Below are 21,019 nucleotides of genomic sequence, written 5' to 3'. Positions count from 1 at the left end.
GATGACCGCAAACATCTGCTTTTGTACAAAAAACGATTGCTCATTGAGGACCACATCTCCCCATCGAGGACACTCAAGACAGTCCATCGCTAACTTTAACTTTTTCGATGCAGGGTGCTTTTGTCTCCAACTCTTTTCAGAAGAGAAGACACAAGGCTTCCCAACAGAGCAGGTGCCTGGCCACTTTAACTGCATGGTGTCGCGTAGGTACATGTTCCACAGTGCAATCTGGGTGGAGAGCAAGGGATGCCCAGTTGCAGAGAAATATGTTCCAACCTGGTTGGTTGTGATTTGGAACTTGTGAGATCTACCCCAGGGAGTGACAGGCATGATCACTCCTGCCTATCACAAAAAGGAGCTCAGAGGGAGAAGAAAGAACAGGGTTGCCCTCCACTCAATGAGGTTGTTGATGATCACTCCTGCACCAGGAACCCTCCTAGGTACATCCTGGCCAGGGTTACAGGTTGGAAGAAAGGCTGCAGTATGTCCCTTAGAGAACAACCTTCTTGAGTTCGGGATGGTGGCAGATGACTTGGTGCATATGTCTTTGCGGTACTAATAAAATGTTGTGTGCTGATTAAAGCTGGCATTTCCCATGAGCTAGGTCTCGCCGGCTTGTCTACAGATTCCTGGGAAGCGAGTCTTCCATTACTGATCAAGTCCTCAATGCCCTAGTTAGTGTGGAACACTAGCAATCTAATCTTTAATATTGCTACAAGGTCCCAATGACCCAGGGTTTGGGGAACATGCCTGGCAAATGGGGTGGTCTATAACTAGAGGCTTCAAAAGAGTGAGGCCACTAGTTGGCGTTTGCCAATTGAAATGATCCGTGGTGGGTTGCATTAATTTTTCAATAACTGGATGGGTTGTATTTAGTGGTGTGAATTTTGGCTGCAGTTTTTTTAAAGGGGTGAGTATTGGTTGAATATGACTCGTTACTACGCGAGTCATTACATCGCGTGGCATTACAACACGGTAGTTCTACGACCGCGTTGTTAGCAATGCCATTACTACGCAAGTCATTACACGGACTTGCAGGAGATGGTGACATCTATGTCTTTCAACCGGTGTTTCCTGATTGGTGACATCTATGTCTTTCAACCAGTGTTTCCTGATCAGGTGACATCTATGTCTTTCAACCGGTGTTTCCTGATTAATTTTGGATACTAACATACAATTCCATCTTTATATTCCAGGATCTAAGCATACATCATCGCTATTGTCATCAATGATATTTTCTTCTTTTTCCATATCTTTTGATTGTTTTTTATTTTTCGTGTGGCTTGTACTATATCATGTTTATGGATATATCAAATGGGATAATATCCCTGTGATTTTAGCCATTTTTAATGTTTGTATGTAATGATATTTAAGATTTTTTGATAACAACTACAAACCAAAGAAATAAAAAGAAAAAGAAAAAACTTATAATAATAATAATAAACAGAATATATTTTGGTATATCATGTGGATCTAGTTTAATTATTTCTTTGTCTATATATCTATGATATAGTTGTTAGCACACATGTAATAGCAGCACTTTTGCCCAGTGCATACCTTTTTTCAAATCAGTAGATGGTGTGCTAACATTAAAAATTTATAATTTACTATTCCAACTCCAGCCTACGCAACAGTAGGGAAGCTGTTGCAATAGTAAACTATACTATTCCTTATGTTAGCGCGCCATCTACTGCAAGTCGATGTAATGACTTGCGTAGTAATGGCATTGCATGGTAACAACGCAGTTGTTGTAACAACCACGTTGTAATGGAATCACGGTGTAATTGCCGTGATGTAAAGGTCATTGCCCGCATTGGTTGGAGTCAAAAGAAGAGTGTCAGTATTGAATAAATTGGTCTCGATTTTGCAATTGCTGTGTAGTTCAGAAATTTGGATGGGTTCCATTTAACAGTGAGATTAGATAGGGTTTGCTGAATTATGTGATTGTTGGCTGTGCTGTTCTGAATAATGTGAATATTGGCTGGGCTGATAACCACAGTGCAATCAATTGGGCGAATGATAAAATCCTTCGGTAGGTGGTTCTCAATGGAGAGCCTAATGGGAGACCGGTTTTCGGATTAGTTGTGCTGAAAGGCGCATCTATTTTCTGCATCACATTCTATGGAAATGAAAATAATACTGAACTGGATTGTGGAAAAATGAAGCACAAGCAGAAAATCGTGCTTCAAAATGAAAAGTACTGTAAAATCCGCCTGTTCTGAGCTCATGAAAAGAAGATTAATCCTAGACAATGCAAATATGCAAGATTGGAACTAAAAATACAGCAGGCTGGTAATATAACAATGAAAAGTAGAACAGAAGTTCAGTTTGGCAGCTGAACGAACACAAACATGAACATAAAAGTCCAGAGCACAAAAGAGAAATTATCATTATCTTCCTTACTGCTTCTGGGACATTCATTTGACAACAATATGAACTTCAAAGTCTTAACAAAAATTGGCTCTTGCCCCAAAAAATGTGAATAAAAGCAACGACTATGCAGGAAACACAATTTCCCATGGGGGCAATGACTTCACCATAGTTTCCCGGAAGCATTTTGGCACATAAATGGTACTTACTTGTCGCGGAGCACAACACCTTCGATGCAGGCACCGAAAAGGACAACGGTGGTCATATCTGGAGAACGGTGAAGGAGAAAAGCTTAGAGCAGAGAGCAGTTTCAGAGACTAAGAAGACAAGGAAAAAAATCTTACGGCCTGACTTAGATCTCGGTGGAAGTGTTACTCCGTCGCAAGGGTGATGGCTATCCCGTCTGCCGATATATAAATCCAAACAGGATATAATGGAATTTATATTTCGGCGGACGGGATATCCATCACTGCTGTGATGGAGTAACTGTCGGTCGAGATCTAAATCAGGCCCTTAATCTTACAAAAACTACTCAAAAGAGAAAACAAGGATCATTCAATGTCTCCAAAGTTGAGAATACAGAAGAATTCACCAGACAAATCATAAAATTTAAGACAAGGGAAAGAAGAAACAACTGGTGCAAAGCAGACTCCTACCCTTACTTCTTTCTAATCCTTAGGTAAAGCATGTACCACAAAAGCCATAGATGCCACGTCTACTCATGCGGCATGTGGATCTGTATCAAATATACCTTACATATTCCAGACATCATATTGTATATGAGTAGGAGGGTGGTAGAACCCCATTAGCCAATCTAGGAATAGTTAATTTTGCCTTAGTTCTTGGGAGAGTCGCAAGGCTGGACTCTATGGTTTACAATCAAACCCCATTGAGACATAGGTCTCTAAAAGGATACAGACAAAAGATGTTGTAGCGATGGCCATTATGGTCCCTGTTGGGATGGACCGCTGAGCATCTCTCAGATCGCCAGACCTGTTCGACCCAGCCATGATTCCTGTGAGAGAGAGAGAGAGAGAGAGAGAGAGAGCACAAGCAATATTAAGATTTGCATCAAGAGACTCATGGGATGAACGGTTACGACAACAGGATATCCACAACAGTCCACCACAGCTGCTTCCCCCAAGCACAGTGATGCAGTTGTGCAAGACTGTATGGCAAATATCTCTCATACATTCTGTGAAATGATAACTAAAACAATCAGGTTTGTAAAAACCTGAATAGAAGATAAATTACACTCATATCAAAGGGCAGGGCCTTTGGAAACAGTGAAAACGAGGACAGATCTGACTACTCTTGCACCTAAAAATAAACATAATAATTTAGATAAGATGACAATTACATTTTAAAGCAACACCCACACATATGGCCCTTTGCAAACACCAACCAAAATGGCACTCCATAAATACCTACGCACATGGCACTCCTCAAATCCCAACAGACAAGGCACTCCACAAACGCACATGGACGTGGCACTCCCCAAACCCCAGGGATATGGCATCCCTCAAACACCCCCTACGTGGCACTACATAAACACCTGCAGAAACAGCACTCCTCAAGCACCCACAGACATGGCACTCCTTGAACGCCCACTGTACATGGCATTCCACTTACACCAACAGACAAGGCATGCCTCAAACACCCACGGATATGGCATGCCTCAAACACTAACTGACATAGCACTCTACAAACAACCCCACTTACGGCTCTCCTCAAACACACACGGACTTTGCATGCCTCAAACACCCACTGACATAGCATTCTACAAACACCCCCATTCATGGCTGTCCTCAAACACCCACAGACATGGCACTCCGCAAAAAACCACAGACAGTGACATGCCACTTTACAAGCAAAAACAACATTCCTCAATTACCCAGGGAGATGGCAGCCCGCAAGCACCCACCGACATTGCACTATATAAACAACTACGGACATGGCACTCCTCAAACCCCAGGGACATGGCACTCGTGAAGCACCCAGACATGGCACTATATAAACACCGACAGACACAGCACTCCTCAAACACCCACTGACCTGGTACTCCACAAACATCGACAAATGTGGCACCTCACAAACACCCAAGAGCATGGCCCTCAACAAACACCCAGGAACATGGCACTCTACAAAGGACATGATACACCTCAAACACCGGGGAACTGGAGCGAGGGTAGACTCACAAGCAAGTTGTCGCCATCCCTCTGACTGGAGCAAAATCGTGCTCCCTTACAACCCCGTCGGGCCGTAGCTCCTGTACAACGGGTCTCGAATACGCCCAGTACAGGACTACTAGGGCCCCACACCAGGCTACCTTCAAAAGTCTTGGAGCCTGTCTCTAGTTGTGCACCACATTTCACATAGGTTCTGAAGAAGTGCCACCCAATCCCTTTGGAAGAACTAGGCACAAAACATATCAACCCCACCTTACAGACTGCCCTCTAGGAAAATCACATTCCAACAGGTGGTCCACTTCATTTTTTATTTAGGCAGGATTTACCTTAACCAATGCATTTTTTTAGATTAGTACTGACCCTGACCTATTTTAGATCACCCCTCACGTGCACACAACCTCCCACTGCCCCCAAACCCGCACGCACCCAACGGCTTCTTCAAAAAAGATCTCCGACAAAGAGCCCCGGAAACAGTGAGCCCGTCGAGCATTGCAGCGCCGGCCCGACGAGGAGCAAGTCCCAATGATGAAGCATGACACCTTTCGGGGTGTGTAAGGGCAACATGACAAAAGATTTGTCTTTTCCCCTTCCCCTTTCATCCCCTCTCTAGGAACTGCACTCCCCTTGCTCAACAGTCCTCAAACACCAATAGACATGGCACTCCACACACACCCAGGGACATGGTACTCTTCAAATACCCAGAGAGATGGCAGCCCACAAGCACCCATGGACATTGCACTATATAAACAACCACATACATGGTTCTCCTCAAACCCCAGGGACATGGCACTCCTCAAGCACACGGATATGGCACTATATAAACACCGACAGAGACAGTACTCCTCAAATATCCACAGACCTGGCACTCCTCAAACACCAATGAATATGACTTTCTACAAACATCAATGGGCATGGCACTCATCAAACACCAACAGGCATGGCACTCCACAAACATCTAGAGATATGGAACTCCTCAAACACAGAGGAGAGCCCGCAAGCACCTATGGACATTTGCACTATATAAACAGCCGCGGACGTGGCACTCCTCAAACCTCAGGGACATGGCACTCTTCAAGCACCAACAGGCATGGCACTCCACAAACACCTAGGGATATGGCACTCCTCAAACACACAGTCCGCAAGCACCCATGGACATTGCACTATATAAACAGCCACGGACGTGGCACTCCTCAAACCCCAGGGACATGGCACTCCTCAAGCACCCGGACATGGCACTATATAAACAATCACAGACTCGGCACTCCTCATACACCCACAGACCTGGCACTCCTCAAACACCAATGAATATGACTTTCTACAAACATCCATGGACAAGCACCAACAGGCATGGCACTCCACAAACACCTACGGATATGGCACTCCTCAAACACACAGCCCGCAAGCACCCATGGACATTGCACTATATAAACAGTCACGGACGTTGCCCTCCTCAAACCCGAGGGACAAGGCACTCCTCAAGCACCCGGACATGGCACTATATAACCACAGACAGACACAGCACTCCTCATACACCCACAGAACTGCCACTCCTCAGACACCAACGAATATTCCTATTCCGATCTAGAGGTGTTATTCGTTCCCTATCTCAAGCGAGTAACTGTCAACGAACTGACTGAGGTGCCCACATGGTTGGCAACAGAAATAACATCTGGGTCCGATACAAGAGTCGAAAGTACCTCAAGGTGATCCCTATAGCACGCACAGCTTGTTCCACAACAAAGGGTGTATGAGGGAACAAAACCGGGTAAACGGGAACCCATTCATAGGTGTATGTTTGTAAGAAAGGCTACTTGCGTGATGACAATCTGAGTATGTTTGCTACATTAGTGATGTGCCGGATACGCCACAGAGTCTAGCTATGATTCCAAGGGACGCAAGATGTCTAGTCAACCAGTGGTTATCACCTATCCATTACTACTTGCCTCGAGTCACAATTCTGGGAAACTGGGCCTCCTACAAAGATGTCTGTGTGTCGCCTGTCCCTTGACGAGTTCTTCCTCACAAAGAATACAACTGGGTACCATTCACTCTGCACAAAGTGACTTAGGACCCTATAGTATTTCTGTAGTCGTTAGGGGAATACACAAAACATCCCAGCAAGGATGTGTGTCCCTTTGTCACTATTAGATTTGAAAATGAGGTGCACTTGGTTATGAGAGGGCACAGATTTTAATGAGAAGAATGAAGGTCAGGGGTGAGGTTTTGTAGGATCCCTGTGTATCATGGAGTCAAAAGCCAATGCTGTAAGCAACACATGGAAACCAAAAACATCACTGTGGACGTGTCAGAGTGGGAACAAGTTGTTCTTCATTCTCCCTTGCCAGCCAAACCAGCTGTCGCCCATGCCCTTGTCACTGCTGGAGTCTGACTGTGCATGCTTGACTGATCAATCAGAGCTGTGCCACCACAGATCCCAGAAGACCATCAGTCGGAGCTCAAGTGGAACGACTGTACACTCGAACATCGAGTACAAGCATGTTGTGCCATGTTAATATGGTGGACAAAATATCAAGGGACAACATATCGGAAGGTAAGAGCACAGAGGGTAGAATAGATTTACTGTTCCCTACTCCACACCTACGACTCACCTTGAATACATATATCGTCATGGTACATATATGTGGAGTTAGGTATAGAAAATCTATTATACTTACCTTCTGATATTTGGGCCTTACTTACAACAAATGACTCAGCGCGGTGCCACAAGCCATTTTGCTGAGCCACTTACAAAGCTGAGGGATGCGTCATATCTACAAGGACATGAGGGATCCCTGTGCTCCGCCTGCGCTGGTGCACAATTGGCTGCCATGCGCAGATGCAGGCACCCTTGCACCATGGTGCAAGGGTGCCTGCATTGCGGGGAGATTGTTTTTGGGAGGGAAGGGACACCTTCTTTCACAACAATCACGAGAGGTGATTTCCTCTTTCTATGCGTGCTGCAGAATGCTGCAGAAAACAAGGAGAAATTAAAACATTTCTCCTCCTTGTGCCTGCCTACGACTCCCCTGGGAAGGCGTAGCATTCTGATGCATTCCCAGCTTTATGATTTCTCGTAAATCTGGGAATGTCTCAGGTTCCATGGGTGTTATGTGGGAATACTTACAACAACACCCATGTAACGCCCCTTTCACGCAAAGTGCTGCGAGTAAAGGGGATGTAATTACAAGGAACCGAAAAGCCAGGCAGGGTGGCTTTTCGTGTCCTTGTAAATATAGGTCAGCAAAATGTGCAGCTATGCATCACAAAAAGTATTGTGCTGGCTGCGCAAGGGGCTTGTATATAAGCCCCATTGTACCTCTATATTCAGTCGCGATTTTAGTACCCCACAATATCCTGGTCGATATATTCCAGAGCCACACAAAAATGGAAGGCTTCCTTGGTTCCTCAAAGCACCTTCCTCCAGTGTGTGAGTACGGGCCCATCAAACATTTGGCGTTGCACCCTTACTTTTGGTGCTTTATCCTCCTATTTGCGACAATCCTGTGTCTGCAAAGAGCCAATAGGGCCCCAGTATCCAGGATATACCCGAGCACGGGGAGGGGCATTCATTCTTCAAGACCCCACAATGCCCTACTGACTGGGACGTACTTTCATATTGGTGCAGTATCGGAGGGATACGTTCTAGTGTTGCAGTATGTTGGAACACACACTGAACACCCACTACAGGCGTCGTCAGTCAGATGACTCTGCTAAATAAAAGTGGCTGAGCGCACGTGCTCATGGCCAGTTAACCAACTATTACACCTGTGTCTGCGCCACCTCATTTTACCATTATGAGGGCCTAGGACCCAAATACCACAATTGGGACGCACAAAATGGCGCCCACGGTCACATTCTATGAGAAACAGTTGGGGCCTCCAGAATCCCAGCTTCAGTTGCTCATGCAATGCCATTGTTTGCCTGTAATTTCGAACCACAAAAAGCTCTCTTCCGTGTCCCATCACCATCCTCCTCTCGGAGCACTCGACGTTTATCTTCTGCTTTCTATGTGTGACCTTGTCCTATCCCCTCCCCACGGCTCCTTCTCCTCTCCATTCCACCTGCCAATCTCCTCATCCCTTGTGCTCTCGCCCCTTCCCCTTCCACCCCCGCCCCCACTCTCCCTGGTGGTTTCACAGTCTCTCCTAATATTGCGGCAAAGCAGATCATTATGCCCGGGAAGTGTGAATGTGGGAGCTCTCATCGCCTCCTAATTGCCTCAAACAGTGTAAAGTAATTAAAAAATAATTACAGAGAGGTGTTATGATAACACGGGAGAATTACAAATGCACTGGCGGGGCCGAGGTTCGGCGGCAGTGATGCGGCGGCGCGTGAGCGCAGGGTGTCGACTTGCATTTCCAGGTATACGCAGCACGTGCCTGGCGTCTACGTCGCCATGTTGTCGCCTCGACGTGCCTCTCCTGGGTTCGCCTGTCTGTCAGTTTCGCACCGACAGGTGTTCCCCGAGGTGCGCGTGCCAGGTTTCGCACGCGGTACAGACAGCACCTGTCCGTTCCGTCATCCACCGGCACTAAGGTCTGTCTACATGCGTGGGAAGGGCACACATTCTCAACCGCATTTTTTTGGGGGGGGGGGGGGGGGGGGAGATGGGCCTGGTGGAATAGAAAGGGTTGGGCGTATTGGACTGGATGAGACTGGAAATACTGGGATACAGAAGGATGTGACGTCACAGGATCGTGATGCATAAAGTTAGGTACCAATGAGGTCACTGAACGGAAAATAATTGATGCATGTTTAATGGTATTGATGATTGTGGTCATAAAAGTTACACCCAAGGGGGTGATTGTACAGAAATGACTGATGTGTGGGTGGAGGTGGCACAGCAGAGTGAGGTGTTACTGATCAGAAAGGAGTGATATATTATGGGTGATGGTAGAGATGGTTAGGCATAATGGGGGCTATTGTATAGAGATGATCTATGCATTTGGTGGTGGTACACCAATGTTACATGTTAAGAGGGGATATTATGCAAGATGGCTGATATATAGAGATGGTGGCACAGAAGGTTAGGTGTAAAGGAGGTCTCTGTATAGAAGGAAGTGGTAATTAGGATAAGTTGACAGCTGCCATGAAAAATTGTCTGATAGAATAAAATAATGTCTGCATGGATCAACTAGATCCTAACGAAGACTTAAGTGAAGAGTATAAGGGAGATGGGAAGAGGAAGCCAAAGGGAAGACAGAAAGGCAGCAGGACACCCTCTCCAGCACCTAGATTAGTACCTGCCTCTTGCCTCCAGACCACTGAAAAATGGATGACGCAATGTGTCCATCTTCAGCCATGAGTATGAGCGATTATGCCATCATGAGTAACTGCGCAAATGGCTTCAAGGACAGAGGTAATCAGATGATCACTTAAAGGCCTTCAAGAATACAGAAAATTGGGTGACTGTGGTCTGGAGTTACCAACAAAACCCTCTTCCTCACCACCACCCTCATGCTTTCCCCATCAGGGCTGAACATCGCCACAGTGAAACATAGGCCTCACCCTCAACTTTAACGCATCTCCATCACACTAGCCAGTCATGAACAATCAATCCCACAATACCAGAACATTGATCTTTATGGCCTGCATTGGCTTCCTTAAACCTCTCTAAACTAGACACACTCCAGTGATTTAAAAGCAGTCATAAGAGTTGTGATTAAAATTGCTAGTGCTTATTGTGAGAAAGCTATGCCGCATTCCAAAAATTACTACCCTTGAAAAGACATTGCGATGACTGACCAATGAAGGACAAATAAGTATCACGCCACTCCACCCACATTCCAACTCTCCCATCCAAGAACGCCTGAGTCGCGCAGGACTAGATGGCCCATCTGGCCAACTGCCCCTCTAATCAGACTTGCAGAACAGGGTGTATGGACATTAAGGGAGAGAAGGTTGCACAGTTAATTGACTCTGAGAGCACATAATGGAGGCTATGCCTACATTACAATTCATTATGCGAGAGGAGTCCGCTGTAACCAGAGGCAAAGGATTCCGAGAGGGGAACGAGGTTGGCAACAAAAGTCGTCATCTTCCGCTAGTGCGCAGAGCATAGCCCTCGCTCCATGCCATCCATTCCGCAAAATATTGCGTGGACCGTGAAAGGAGAAGTGATGTGTGTGGGAAGCTGTTTCTGGTGCATACATACACCTAGAAGAGTAAAGCAGCACATTTCTAGATTCACTGAATGTTGACTCAATCCTGTTCAATTTACAAGGACGAGTCTTTACCGCATGAACCGACAGATCGGCTTACCATGCGTGAAAAAGAAATTTATGATTCAACCAGAATTTATTGCTATGCCAGCATGTATGTGGTCTGAATCTTAAGCTCTTCTCCATGTTGCTGGGCTTATCAGATTATTGCTGAAGAAGGAGAGGGTAGTTGTGGGGGACCAGACTGGCATTGTTGTCCTAATGTAGAAACAGGTGCAGTTTATGGCTAATCTGCATTCTGATGTCCTGAAATCTATGTCGAAAGGTTGGCCGCGTCTGTCGCAGCTTGATGCCAAGTCTGTTTTGAAGACTCGAAGGTGGGTCCAGCAAGCAAGGACCACCTGCTCAAAGTGCTCTTCATGGAAATGTTTATTGTCCAACTGGGTGCAATACTTCAAAAGGCAGCAAAAGCGTGCAAGCATCCCCTTCCTTTCCCTCATCCTTCGGGGATCCAGCTTCAGCCAAGAGGGTTCTGATGCAGAAAGCCTGGTTATTTTCTCTGATGTATTCAGCTCACAGATGGTCAGTAAATATTCAATTTCCAGATACTCTCAATTTTCTATAGCCAAAATGAGGCTAATGGCAACTCTGGAGAAGTGCAAAATATGTTTTTCTGTAAGTGGCCCAGTTACATAAAACATTTTTGCAGGCGCCGCCTGTTGGGGATTTTTCCCTATGGGTCCCTTCAAGTGGTTTAACCCCTTCGATGCTTGTGACGGAACCATTCCGTCATGCCTCACGGTTCAGCTGTGCGGATGACGGAATGGTTCCATCACGACCACACCCAGGAATGGAACGTGCAGCACCGGGGGGAAATCGACGCCACACGCAAGGTGTTAACCAAGTTATGATAGGTAGGGACCATGGAGATATCTGCAAACTCAGAAGACTCTTTCCATCCACTCACTACCACCTGTCCAAAAGGGCTGAACTTTTGCAAAAACTTCCATTTATGCTGTTCAGATGAGTCAGTTTAATGCCTCTATCGGTACAAGAGTTTGCATTGCACACATTTCTGGCCCTAAAATGACTTGAGATTATCACTTAGTACTGGATCACAACATCCTGACTCATTGTTGGTGATACTGTTTCTTATCATGGAAATGTTGGCAGATGTGTGGTCTAGGTGGCATACCCATGTGCATTTCTTTCTACCACCAATCACCATGATGCTAGCTTGTGACCCTCTTTAAAGATTTCTCTGCTTCGACGAGGGAAATATCCACTCAGCACCCCGAGTGTTTGGCAGAGCATTTGCCACTTTAACAACATCTCCGCATGGACAGGAGGTGCTGTAATCTCCATAATTGACAGACTCATGCATTTTAAGGGTTGTATGATGGTACAACGCGTACCGTTACAACGCGTCCCTTTACGACGCAGTTTTAACAACGCAAGTCGTTACAACGAATTGCGTTGGGGGGGCGATGATAGTGAATAGTTTAATTTACTATTCCAACACCAGTCCCCGTGGATAGTAGGGAAGGTATTGGATAGTAAATTAAACTATCCTCTATCCTAGAGCGCCCTCCAGCGAAAGTCGTTGTAATACCTTTCGTTGTTAAAGCTGCGTCGTAACGGTACCGCGTTGTACCAGTTACGTTGTAAAGGATGTATCCCCATTTTAAGCATCCAAAGAAGATTAAAGCTTGGTGCACATAAACATTATCATTGAGCCCTGAAGAAGCATAGAGGGGTTCATAACTAGATGGATCTGTATGGATTACGGATGCTCTAGACCAGCTGAAACGTCATTGGGTCCTTGTCTTGAACTGCGAAGGTGGAGTACTGCCAGGGCAGAGTTTATAGAGTGGTTTCAATCCGGTGTAATCTCACAGAACAGCTCAGAATCAGTCCATTCATGGTTGTGTGCCCAAGGATACACAGCCTGGATCCCTAGGGAGAATGGAATCTAGACTTTGTCATATCCTTGATCACTCGGATCCGGCATCAAATCGTTTTGTCTGGTCTGCCTCGGCCATGATTATTTCCTGCCATAAAACCAAAAGCATGTTTTTTCAGGAGAGAATAGAGAACGCAGGCTGCTCCAGTAAGGAAGCATACGTCATCCTTAAAGAGCTGTCTAAACCCCAAAGACAAGAAACAAGACCCATTGCCGATCCTGAAGCCGATCTGGAAAAATGCCAGAAACTGGCCAACTTCTTCCACGACAAAATCAGACTAATTCTGGAATCTATCCCCCCCTCCAGTCCTGAGGAAAATATCGCCTGCCCACACACTACCACCTGCCTGTCCACGTGGGGCCAGGTCACGGTGGACGAGGTGAGAAATGTGCTCAACTCGATGAAGAGCGGCTCCCCCAGTGATCCTGCTCCTCTCCATATCCTTAAAGAGGTAACCCCTACTATCATCCCGCCCCTTACCCGCTTGATTAATACCTCTCTCCAACAAGGAGCTGTACCCCCAAGCTGGAAGAAGGCGGTGGTAAAAGCCCTGCTGAAGAAACCTACTTTGGACCCCGAGAATATGGCTAACTACCGACCCATCTCCCTTCTGCCTGGAGTAAGCAAGGTCGCAGAAAAACTGGTCAATAGGAGACTCTCTCACTTCCTAGAAACTAATAATAAATTAAAAAGCTCCCAGACAGGTTTTCGACCTGGACAGGGCACGGATATAGCCCTTCTGGCTGCTGTAGAGGAGGCAAGAGCACTACTGGATGGGGGAGGATCAGTGGCAGTGATCCTCCTCGACCTTAGTGCAGCGTTCGATACAGTCGACCACCAACTACTTATCGAAAGACTGACTAGGATGGGAGTGAAAGGAACAGCCTTATCTTGGCTTTCATCTTTCCTGGCCCAACGCTCCTACCAAATCTGGGAAAAGAACGCCCGCTCCTCCGAAATGCCCCTCCAATGTGGTGTCCCTCAGGGCTCCTCCCTGAGCCCCACTTTATTTAATATCTATATGTCCACATTGGAGGAGGTTATCATCCCTTTCGGAGTGAGCGTCGTCAGCTACGCCGACGACACTCAACTAGTGGTGTCTTTGTCCCATCCCAAGCAGCAGAAAGCTGACCTGTTCAACTGTCTTACGCAGGTGCACCACTGGATGAACAGATCAGCCCTAAAACTCAACGGGACAAAAACCGAGGTCCTTTTACTTGGCCCAAAAGGAGCCTCACTCCCCTTGGACAGCTGGCCAGCCTGTTTGGGTCCGCCCCCTGACCCTAAGGAAGAGGTGAAAAGCTTGGGGGTGTGGATCGATTCCGATCTCTCCTTCACCTCACAAGCCAAGAAGGTGGCAGGGACGTGCTTCGGCCTCTTAAAATCTCTGAGGAAAGTCCTGCCCCTTCTCCCCCCTAAATCCCAAAAACTTTTAGTCCAAGGCCTCATAATATCGAGACTGGACTATAGCAACGTGATTTATCTGGGTGCCCCCGAAGCGACCCTTACTAAATTGCAGACAATTCAGAACGCGGCCGCCCGGATCATCACTAACACCCCGGCCAGATCATCTGCCAAGCCCGCTCTCAAACTTCTCCATTGGCTCCCTATTAGGGAGAGAGTCAAATTTAAAGCCCTATGTCTCGTTCACAAAACGCTGCAGAACCAAGGCCCTCCTGTTCTCAGCAAACTGGTCACCCCCTATAGGAACTCCAGGCCCCTCCGCTCCAATGCAGAAAACTTTACCACCATTCCTAGATTCAGAAAAACACGAGCAGGAGGAAGACGTTTCTCGGTTCAAGCCTCTCGCCTGTGGAACGCACTTCCCCGGAACCTACGTCTTGAACCTCAATACCTGCGCTTCAGGAAACTGTTAAAAACTCATCTCTTTCCCTAAATCCTGCACCCCCCCCCCCTCCTTTTTGCTCCAGTTTCCCCTTTCTTCCCTTGTCCTTCTCAGTTTCGTGCTCCGATGTTCGGGTGAATTCAGGGTTCTTCAGCGCTGGGATACCTCTGGGTGACTATCGCGCTTTACAAAAATAAATAATAATAATAATAATAATAATAATAATAATAATAATAATAATTAATGATGGTGAATGTACCCTCTCCTTCAAGGCCGCTGTGGTGCTAGCTATTGACAGCGTGGATCCGTGGGTTGCCTGCATGGCGCCCTTAACAACATAGCGGTAGTTTAGTGGCATAACCAACCCTTCACAACAGTAGAGGTTATCATTCGCTTAGTGAGGTTTTGCACAGCATTATAAGCTGCCACATCAATTCAGAGGCCACCCTGATGGAATCACATGTACCTCGGTTCCTCCTTTTCCATCTACCTTACAGGAGATTGTGTTGAAGGAAGAGTGAATTACCACAGTCACTGGCTCAATGTGGCTCAATGATGGAGAAGTGTGGCTCAATGATTAGAGCGGCAGACCCTGATGCAGAGGTCTAGCCCGGGACCAGGGTTCAATTCCCCGCCTTGGCGGGTCTTGGGCTCAAAATTCCACGGACCTGATAATTCTCACCTCTGTGCCTATTCCAATCATGGAGTCCCACTCTGCAGCTCTGGGCAATAGCTTGCTTAATCTCCACAATGGCCCCCACAACGCTAAGGATGCCTGGCCGCCACCTTGGGGGTGCCCAGGAGTGGACGCCTCACAGGGAAAGCCAGGATGGGTTCCACAGCGGTATTCGTACAAGCGCCTTGAGACCCTTGCAGGTGAGTAGTGCGCTATACAAGTATCAATTTTTTATTTTACAATTTTTTACTCCCTTTGGCCCTATCTAAACAGACTGAAGCAGTCGGATGCTCCTTTTGTTTTGTCATCTGCTTTCAGAGTCCATCACCCATTAATTCGCGGCAGCTGTCACATCAGAAGCGAAATGGCAAGGCGGAAGACATTTGGGTCCTCAATGTAGGTTGATGGACATCCCTAAAGACATACTAGTATTAGGGCAAAATATTGTCATCTTTGTAACTAACTGTCAGAGGTTTGGAGGGAGGTAAGATTCTAAATAGCCAGACAAGAGGGAGAAATAGAATTGTACTGACAAATGTGGAAAGGCAATTAGGTGACAAAAAGAATCAACCAAGCCAGTGAGTAGAAATGGTCAGAAATTACTACTGGGATGATAAAGTATTAATATGCAGAAAGGGGTATTCTGTGTCATTCAAGCAAGTTACTACTGCAATGTCAGACTGAGTTAGCTCAAGGAAACCACCAATGGGAGCAGACATCTATGCCTTCAGTCTAAGGCGAACACAAGAAACCAGCAGGGATAGAACAGTAACCGTTTTGTTAAGAGTAGCCACTACACAGATAGCAAAAGGGGCAACACTGCACAATAAGAAAGGTCTAGACAAAAAAGGTCAGAAGATTCATACTGTTGCTATATCTCAAGAGCAGGATCCTAGGGGAAAGGGCAGAGGCCCTCAAAACAGAAGCAAACGCTGAAAAAAGCATAAGACAGATATGCCTTGCAAGCAAAAATGCTTCAATAGCAAAATTGCTATTAAGCTCATTCAACGAAAAGCTAAGTTGTCTTGAATCCTGCGACTTAAGGACATTCCCCTAAAAAGGAAACATGAAGGTGCAAACAGGCGAGATGTTGCATCTGGGGACCCCGCCACATCTAATAATAATCTTCGGCCACCTAATCTTGGGTAGTGAAATGGTAGGAGGCATCCCTCAGACCTCTGCGAATTGTAGTTCACAATATTCAAGATACAGTGCACTGGTTTATCAGAATTATTAGGAAGTGCAAGGTGGTCTCTACCATCCATGCAGTCAGTACAGGTAATTTTTTTTAAGTTGCAGCTGGTGTCCTTGTGACGACCACTAGTGACCAAGTGGCCGAATTGTGACAACGGCATATGTCTCACTTGGATTGCCAATAGTTATTTTTTGGGCTCTGGGTGCTCCACTGCAATTTTACTTTATTTCCTAAAAGAGTAATTTCCTTTGGATTAACTAGATTGATTTTCATTCTCATTTTAACTGAGCATGCTCTGCAGATCACCTGAGGATGGTGGTCGAAAAAGGATCCATGATTTGTACATCTACCTTGGTGATACTCTATTCAGCTCCCTGCTACTCAATTTACCAAAGTATTTATGAGCACAGGCAGTACTACTACATGAGTAGGTTTTGTCCACCTTTGTGTGCTTTGTGAATTCACCCCAAAACATTCTACTGCCTATAGTTAAAAGTGCAAAGAATGCACACTCATTCCTATTTGCACTAATTGTATGTGGGTATTACCTAAATAGACATTGTCTTGAGACTGCCTCTTAGTGTTTCAGAATTGAGAATTACATGCGTGTTTATGAATTGTTGGGAGAGGATAGAGTATGTCTATCCTAAAAGAGATAGAGTGATGGTCAGACGACTGGCGAGATGCGAAGGGTCTGATTTTGAGTTCGGTGGATGGGTTACGCCGTTACCAAAGTGACAGATATCCTGTCTGCCAAATTCTCAATCTGGCCCTACGTTTGGAGAATTTGAGGACTTGGGATAGCACTGTGTTTACACAGTGGCCCTTAGTGTGAAATGGGGCCCGGCAGCAATCCCAGGCTGAGGCTACGGCAGGAAAGATTGATCTTCTCGCTAGATGGCAAACTCCTCAGTGACCAGGGGTTGACTGGGTGCCAAGATAATTCTTCCAAGAAACTGTGGGCTAGACTAGATGGGAGATAGCAGTTAAGGGTTTGAGTGCTTTTTTGGGTGTAGGGTGGAAAGATATACCAAAAGATCCAAAGGTTTTGCTGATGTGAATGGTCAACCTAGTGATGGAGTGCACCCTTGCGTAGAGTGGCTTTGCCTCCACCTCTCTCTTGAGGTCCCCTAGTGTGTGGGGTGTTTGAAGGCAGGGTGAGAAGACTCAGAGACTCATGTTTCTGAGATTAGAATGCAGCCAAAAACTTGGTATAGTATTAGGTTGTGGAGGTCATGGGTGTAGTTAGAAGTGGACATTGGATTAATGAGACAACAGTTGACACCAACAGTGTTTTATTTTGCATTATTTATTTATTTATTTATTTAACATTTCTAAAGCGCATGGTTACGCCATCTGGCGTGTCCCCACGCTAGCAGATTCACAACTAGGACCTACATTAAGCACTTCAGCTATAAGTTGCCAACTAATGCAGTCGTATAATTCTTCTATAATTTAGTATGCAGAGGAAAATAGCCAGGTTTTTAGCTTCTTCCTAAATTGGCCTTCGCATGGTTCCATTCTTATGGTTTCTGGGAGTCCATTCCAATATTTTGCTGCAAGATAGCTGAAGGACCGGGCCCCCATTCTCGCGCTCCGAATTCTCGGAACTTTCACTAGTGACCTACCTTCTGATCGTAAGTTGCGCCCTGGGACATATTAAGGAATTAGGGGGTGTAGGTAACGGGCACCCTTTTTTGCAAGTATTTTATGGCAGTAGCACATGGACTTAAAAAGGACACTTTCTCTCACCGGCAGCCAGTGCAGTTCTTTCAGAGCTTTCCTAGCGGATGCTCTTCTAGGGAGATTCAATATCAGCCGTGCGGTCGCATTCTGCACCACCTGCAATTTGGCTAGCCCCCTTTTGGGAGCACCCAGATACAGTACATTACCATAGTCCAATTGAGGTGTTACCAACGCATGGACTATGGTTTTCCTTGCATTTGGTGGAAGGAGGTCCAGGATTTTCCTCAGGGTTTTAAGGGTTCCAAAGCATTTGCCCACTACCCTTCGAATCTGAGCTTCGAAGGTCAGTTTAGATTCAAACATGACTCCCAAATCTTTTACTTCTGATTTTGGCATCTGGACATGTCCCAAGGTTTCTGGCCACCATGCAGAAGACCATAAACTCGTGCATTGCCTACTATCATCACCTCTGTTTTATTACTATTCAATTTTAGGCAATGATCGGACATCCATCCTGCTACCTCTTCTAGGCACCTGATGAAGTTTGTGCTTTTATTTTGTTATTTCCAGATAATTTCACAATTAACCCCTTCAGTGCGGCGCAAATTTTTGGGCTGTGCTGAAGGTTCTATTGAGCGGGCGGGGCCATGATGGAGCGGATCCGTCATAAGCACAGCCCAACCGGCGCTCATGACGGAACCGCTCCGTCATGAGCACCGAAGGAGTTAACTGAGTATCACCAGCAGATGATACGATATTAACTTGATGTTTTTCCACTAATTCTGCCAGTGGTCCCACATATAGGTTGAATAGTGTGAGAAGCAAAATTGACCCTTGAGGGACTCCCTGCGGCTACACGATACTCTTAGAAAGTTGCAACTGCTGTAACACTTGGAAGCTTCGTAGCAATAGGAAGGATGTCATCCATTGTAGTACGGTACCCTCTATGCTGCATTCCTCTAGTCTCTGCAGAAGCAGCCCATGTGAGACGGTATCGAACGCCGCACTTAGATCCAGTGGAATCAGAGCTGTCGTCTGCCCCTCGTCTGCACAGCGTCTCATTTTTTCAGTAGCCAGGAGCAAAGCAGATTCTGTCGAGTGGGCTGTTCTGAAGCCAGACTGAGAGGGATGTAATATGTAATTTACCTGGATATGATTAGTTAGCTGTTTATTAACAATTTTTTCCGCACTCTTAGCAACAAATGGTAGCAGCGACATTGGATGCAAGTTTTCTAAGACTGCTGAGTCTATTGATGTTTTTTTTTTCAGTGGGCGTACTATTGCTTGTTTCCAGCTGCTGGGGACTTCTCCCTTCTGGAAGGAGATGTTAATAAGCTCATAAATGTAAGGCATGATGTGATCTGCCTCCTTCAAGAGCTGTTCTGTCGGGCCGGATTTCGGGGGAAGCCAGATTTAATTCCTTTGGCAATTAACCCATGCAGGGTGAGTACACGTATAAACACAGTCAGAGAAGGGTTTGAGAATACACATTCTTTGTATGAAGTTTGTCAGGGTTTTGTTGGCAGCACAGGTGGCACTACACAGCAAGTATTAAGTTATTTGGGTGAGTAGTGAATGAAAGGAAGTGTCTTACTCTCATACAGTTGTAGATAAGAGGTTCTACTTGAAGGATTCTGGTTCTTGAAGGGAAGAGTCTAGGGCCCCTGCTAGGGTCCATGCTTAAGGACCTTCCAGGCCCCAATAGGAATAACGCTTATCAACGTTACCCATTATAATGAAGTTGTATGTGTGATGCTAGATCATTCTTATGATATTTCAGCATCCATACCCTATGCATGTGTGCGAATACGTGTGATAGTCCAGGAGATAGACTGACTGAAACTGCCGGTGCTGTCTCCAGTCCATCTTGCTTGTCCAGTGTAGCACATGCTCAGACTTCATCCCATCAGGTGACTAGCATGATTCATAAACTAGACTGGCTGAGCCATAGGTGCTGGAATTAGGGCTCCTGGGGGTGCCACAGCAACCCAGAAAACATACCCATGCTGAAGTTCAGAAGATGAAGGAGCAATAAAGATGTCTTTACATTTTGTTTTTATCTTGAGACATTTGCTTTATGTTCAAAGACTGAGGCCAAATGTCAGGGTGTCTTCTGACAAATTGCTACCTATTCTTTTAACATGGAGATTGGTATTTACTTTTCTTTCTCTGACTGCAAATTTTGAGCATTTTCTAAGTGAACTTTTTGACAATCTTGCTCAGGTTCAGTAAGCATGAACGGGGAAGCTGTAGGATATCAGTGTTTTTTCAAACAACAAAATGTAAATGCCGGTAAATAAACTGTACAAATATTTCAAAATATATGAGCAGTTAAGAAAACAGAAATGAAGCATATTTTTTGTTATTCTGAAGTGTGATGGAAACAAAGATTTCAATAGGATCAAAACAAATCAAGACATGATGTGCAATTGATATGCAAATGATTAATAATTGCTGAAAGCAGATTCTCACACATTATCATTCAAGTTTAGTTTTATCAGTAAAATAACATGGTGCTAATTTTGTGGCCCTTTTAATCGATAATGTGCTGCTTGTAAATGACAATGAGTTACCACACCATACTTAAGTAATGTTTTTTCTACGCTGTGCTCCAAAATGCACCAGAAGCTTGAAATAAGGAAAGCGCTAAAAGACCATGGAGGGAGGGAAGCACTCGAGGATCGTGGAGATTGAAGCGACACAAAGCAGGAACCCAGTGCAAATTGGGCACTGTTCTAGCTTGGACAGACATAATCATTACAGGAATCTGACCCTAGTGAATGAAGCACTATAGAACCATGGTGAGTGAAGCACTACATGAACCTAGAGAGTGAAGCCCTATAGAACCCTGGTAAACGAAGCACTAGAGGACTCTGGTGGGCGAAGCTCTACAGGAGCCCGAGGGCACTGGCAGGAGGAAAGCTCTATGGAA

At 45.7% G+C, this 21,019-nt stretch overlaps 1 protein-coding gene across 1 annotated transcript in view; it reads right to left on the bottom strand.

Annotated features, from left to right (window-relative positions):
- The window catches only part of SLC12A5 (solute carrier family 12 member 5), an 814,812-nt gene that overhangs the window by 202,078 nt on the left and 591,715 nt on the right, over nucleotides 1–21,019 (bottom strand). Inside the window, exons 10-11 of the mRNA XM_086932544.1 lie at nucleotides 3,287–3,385; nucleotides 2,580–2,637 (exon numbers count right to left, since the gene is read on the bottom strand). Of these exons, the coding sequence (XP_086788670.1) occupies nucleotides 2,580–2,637; nucleotides 3,287–3,385 (157 nt within the window). The remainder of the gene's footprint in view (nucleotides 1–2,579; nucleotides 2,638–3,286; nucleotides 3,386–21,019) is intronic.

Source organism: Lissotriton vulgaris, chromosome 7, assembly GCF_964263255.1.
Source record: "Lissotriton vulgaris chromosome 7, aLisVul1.2, whole genome shotgun sequence".
Taxonomy (NCBI): Eukaryota; Metazoa; Chordata; class Amphibia; order Caudata; family Salamandridae; genus Lissotriton; species Lissotriton vulgaris.
The sequence above is the reverse complement of the archived record's forward strand: the minus strand, read 5'-3'. Positions and strand labels throughout refer to the sequence as shown.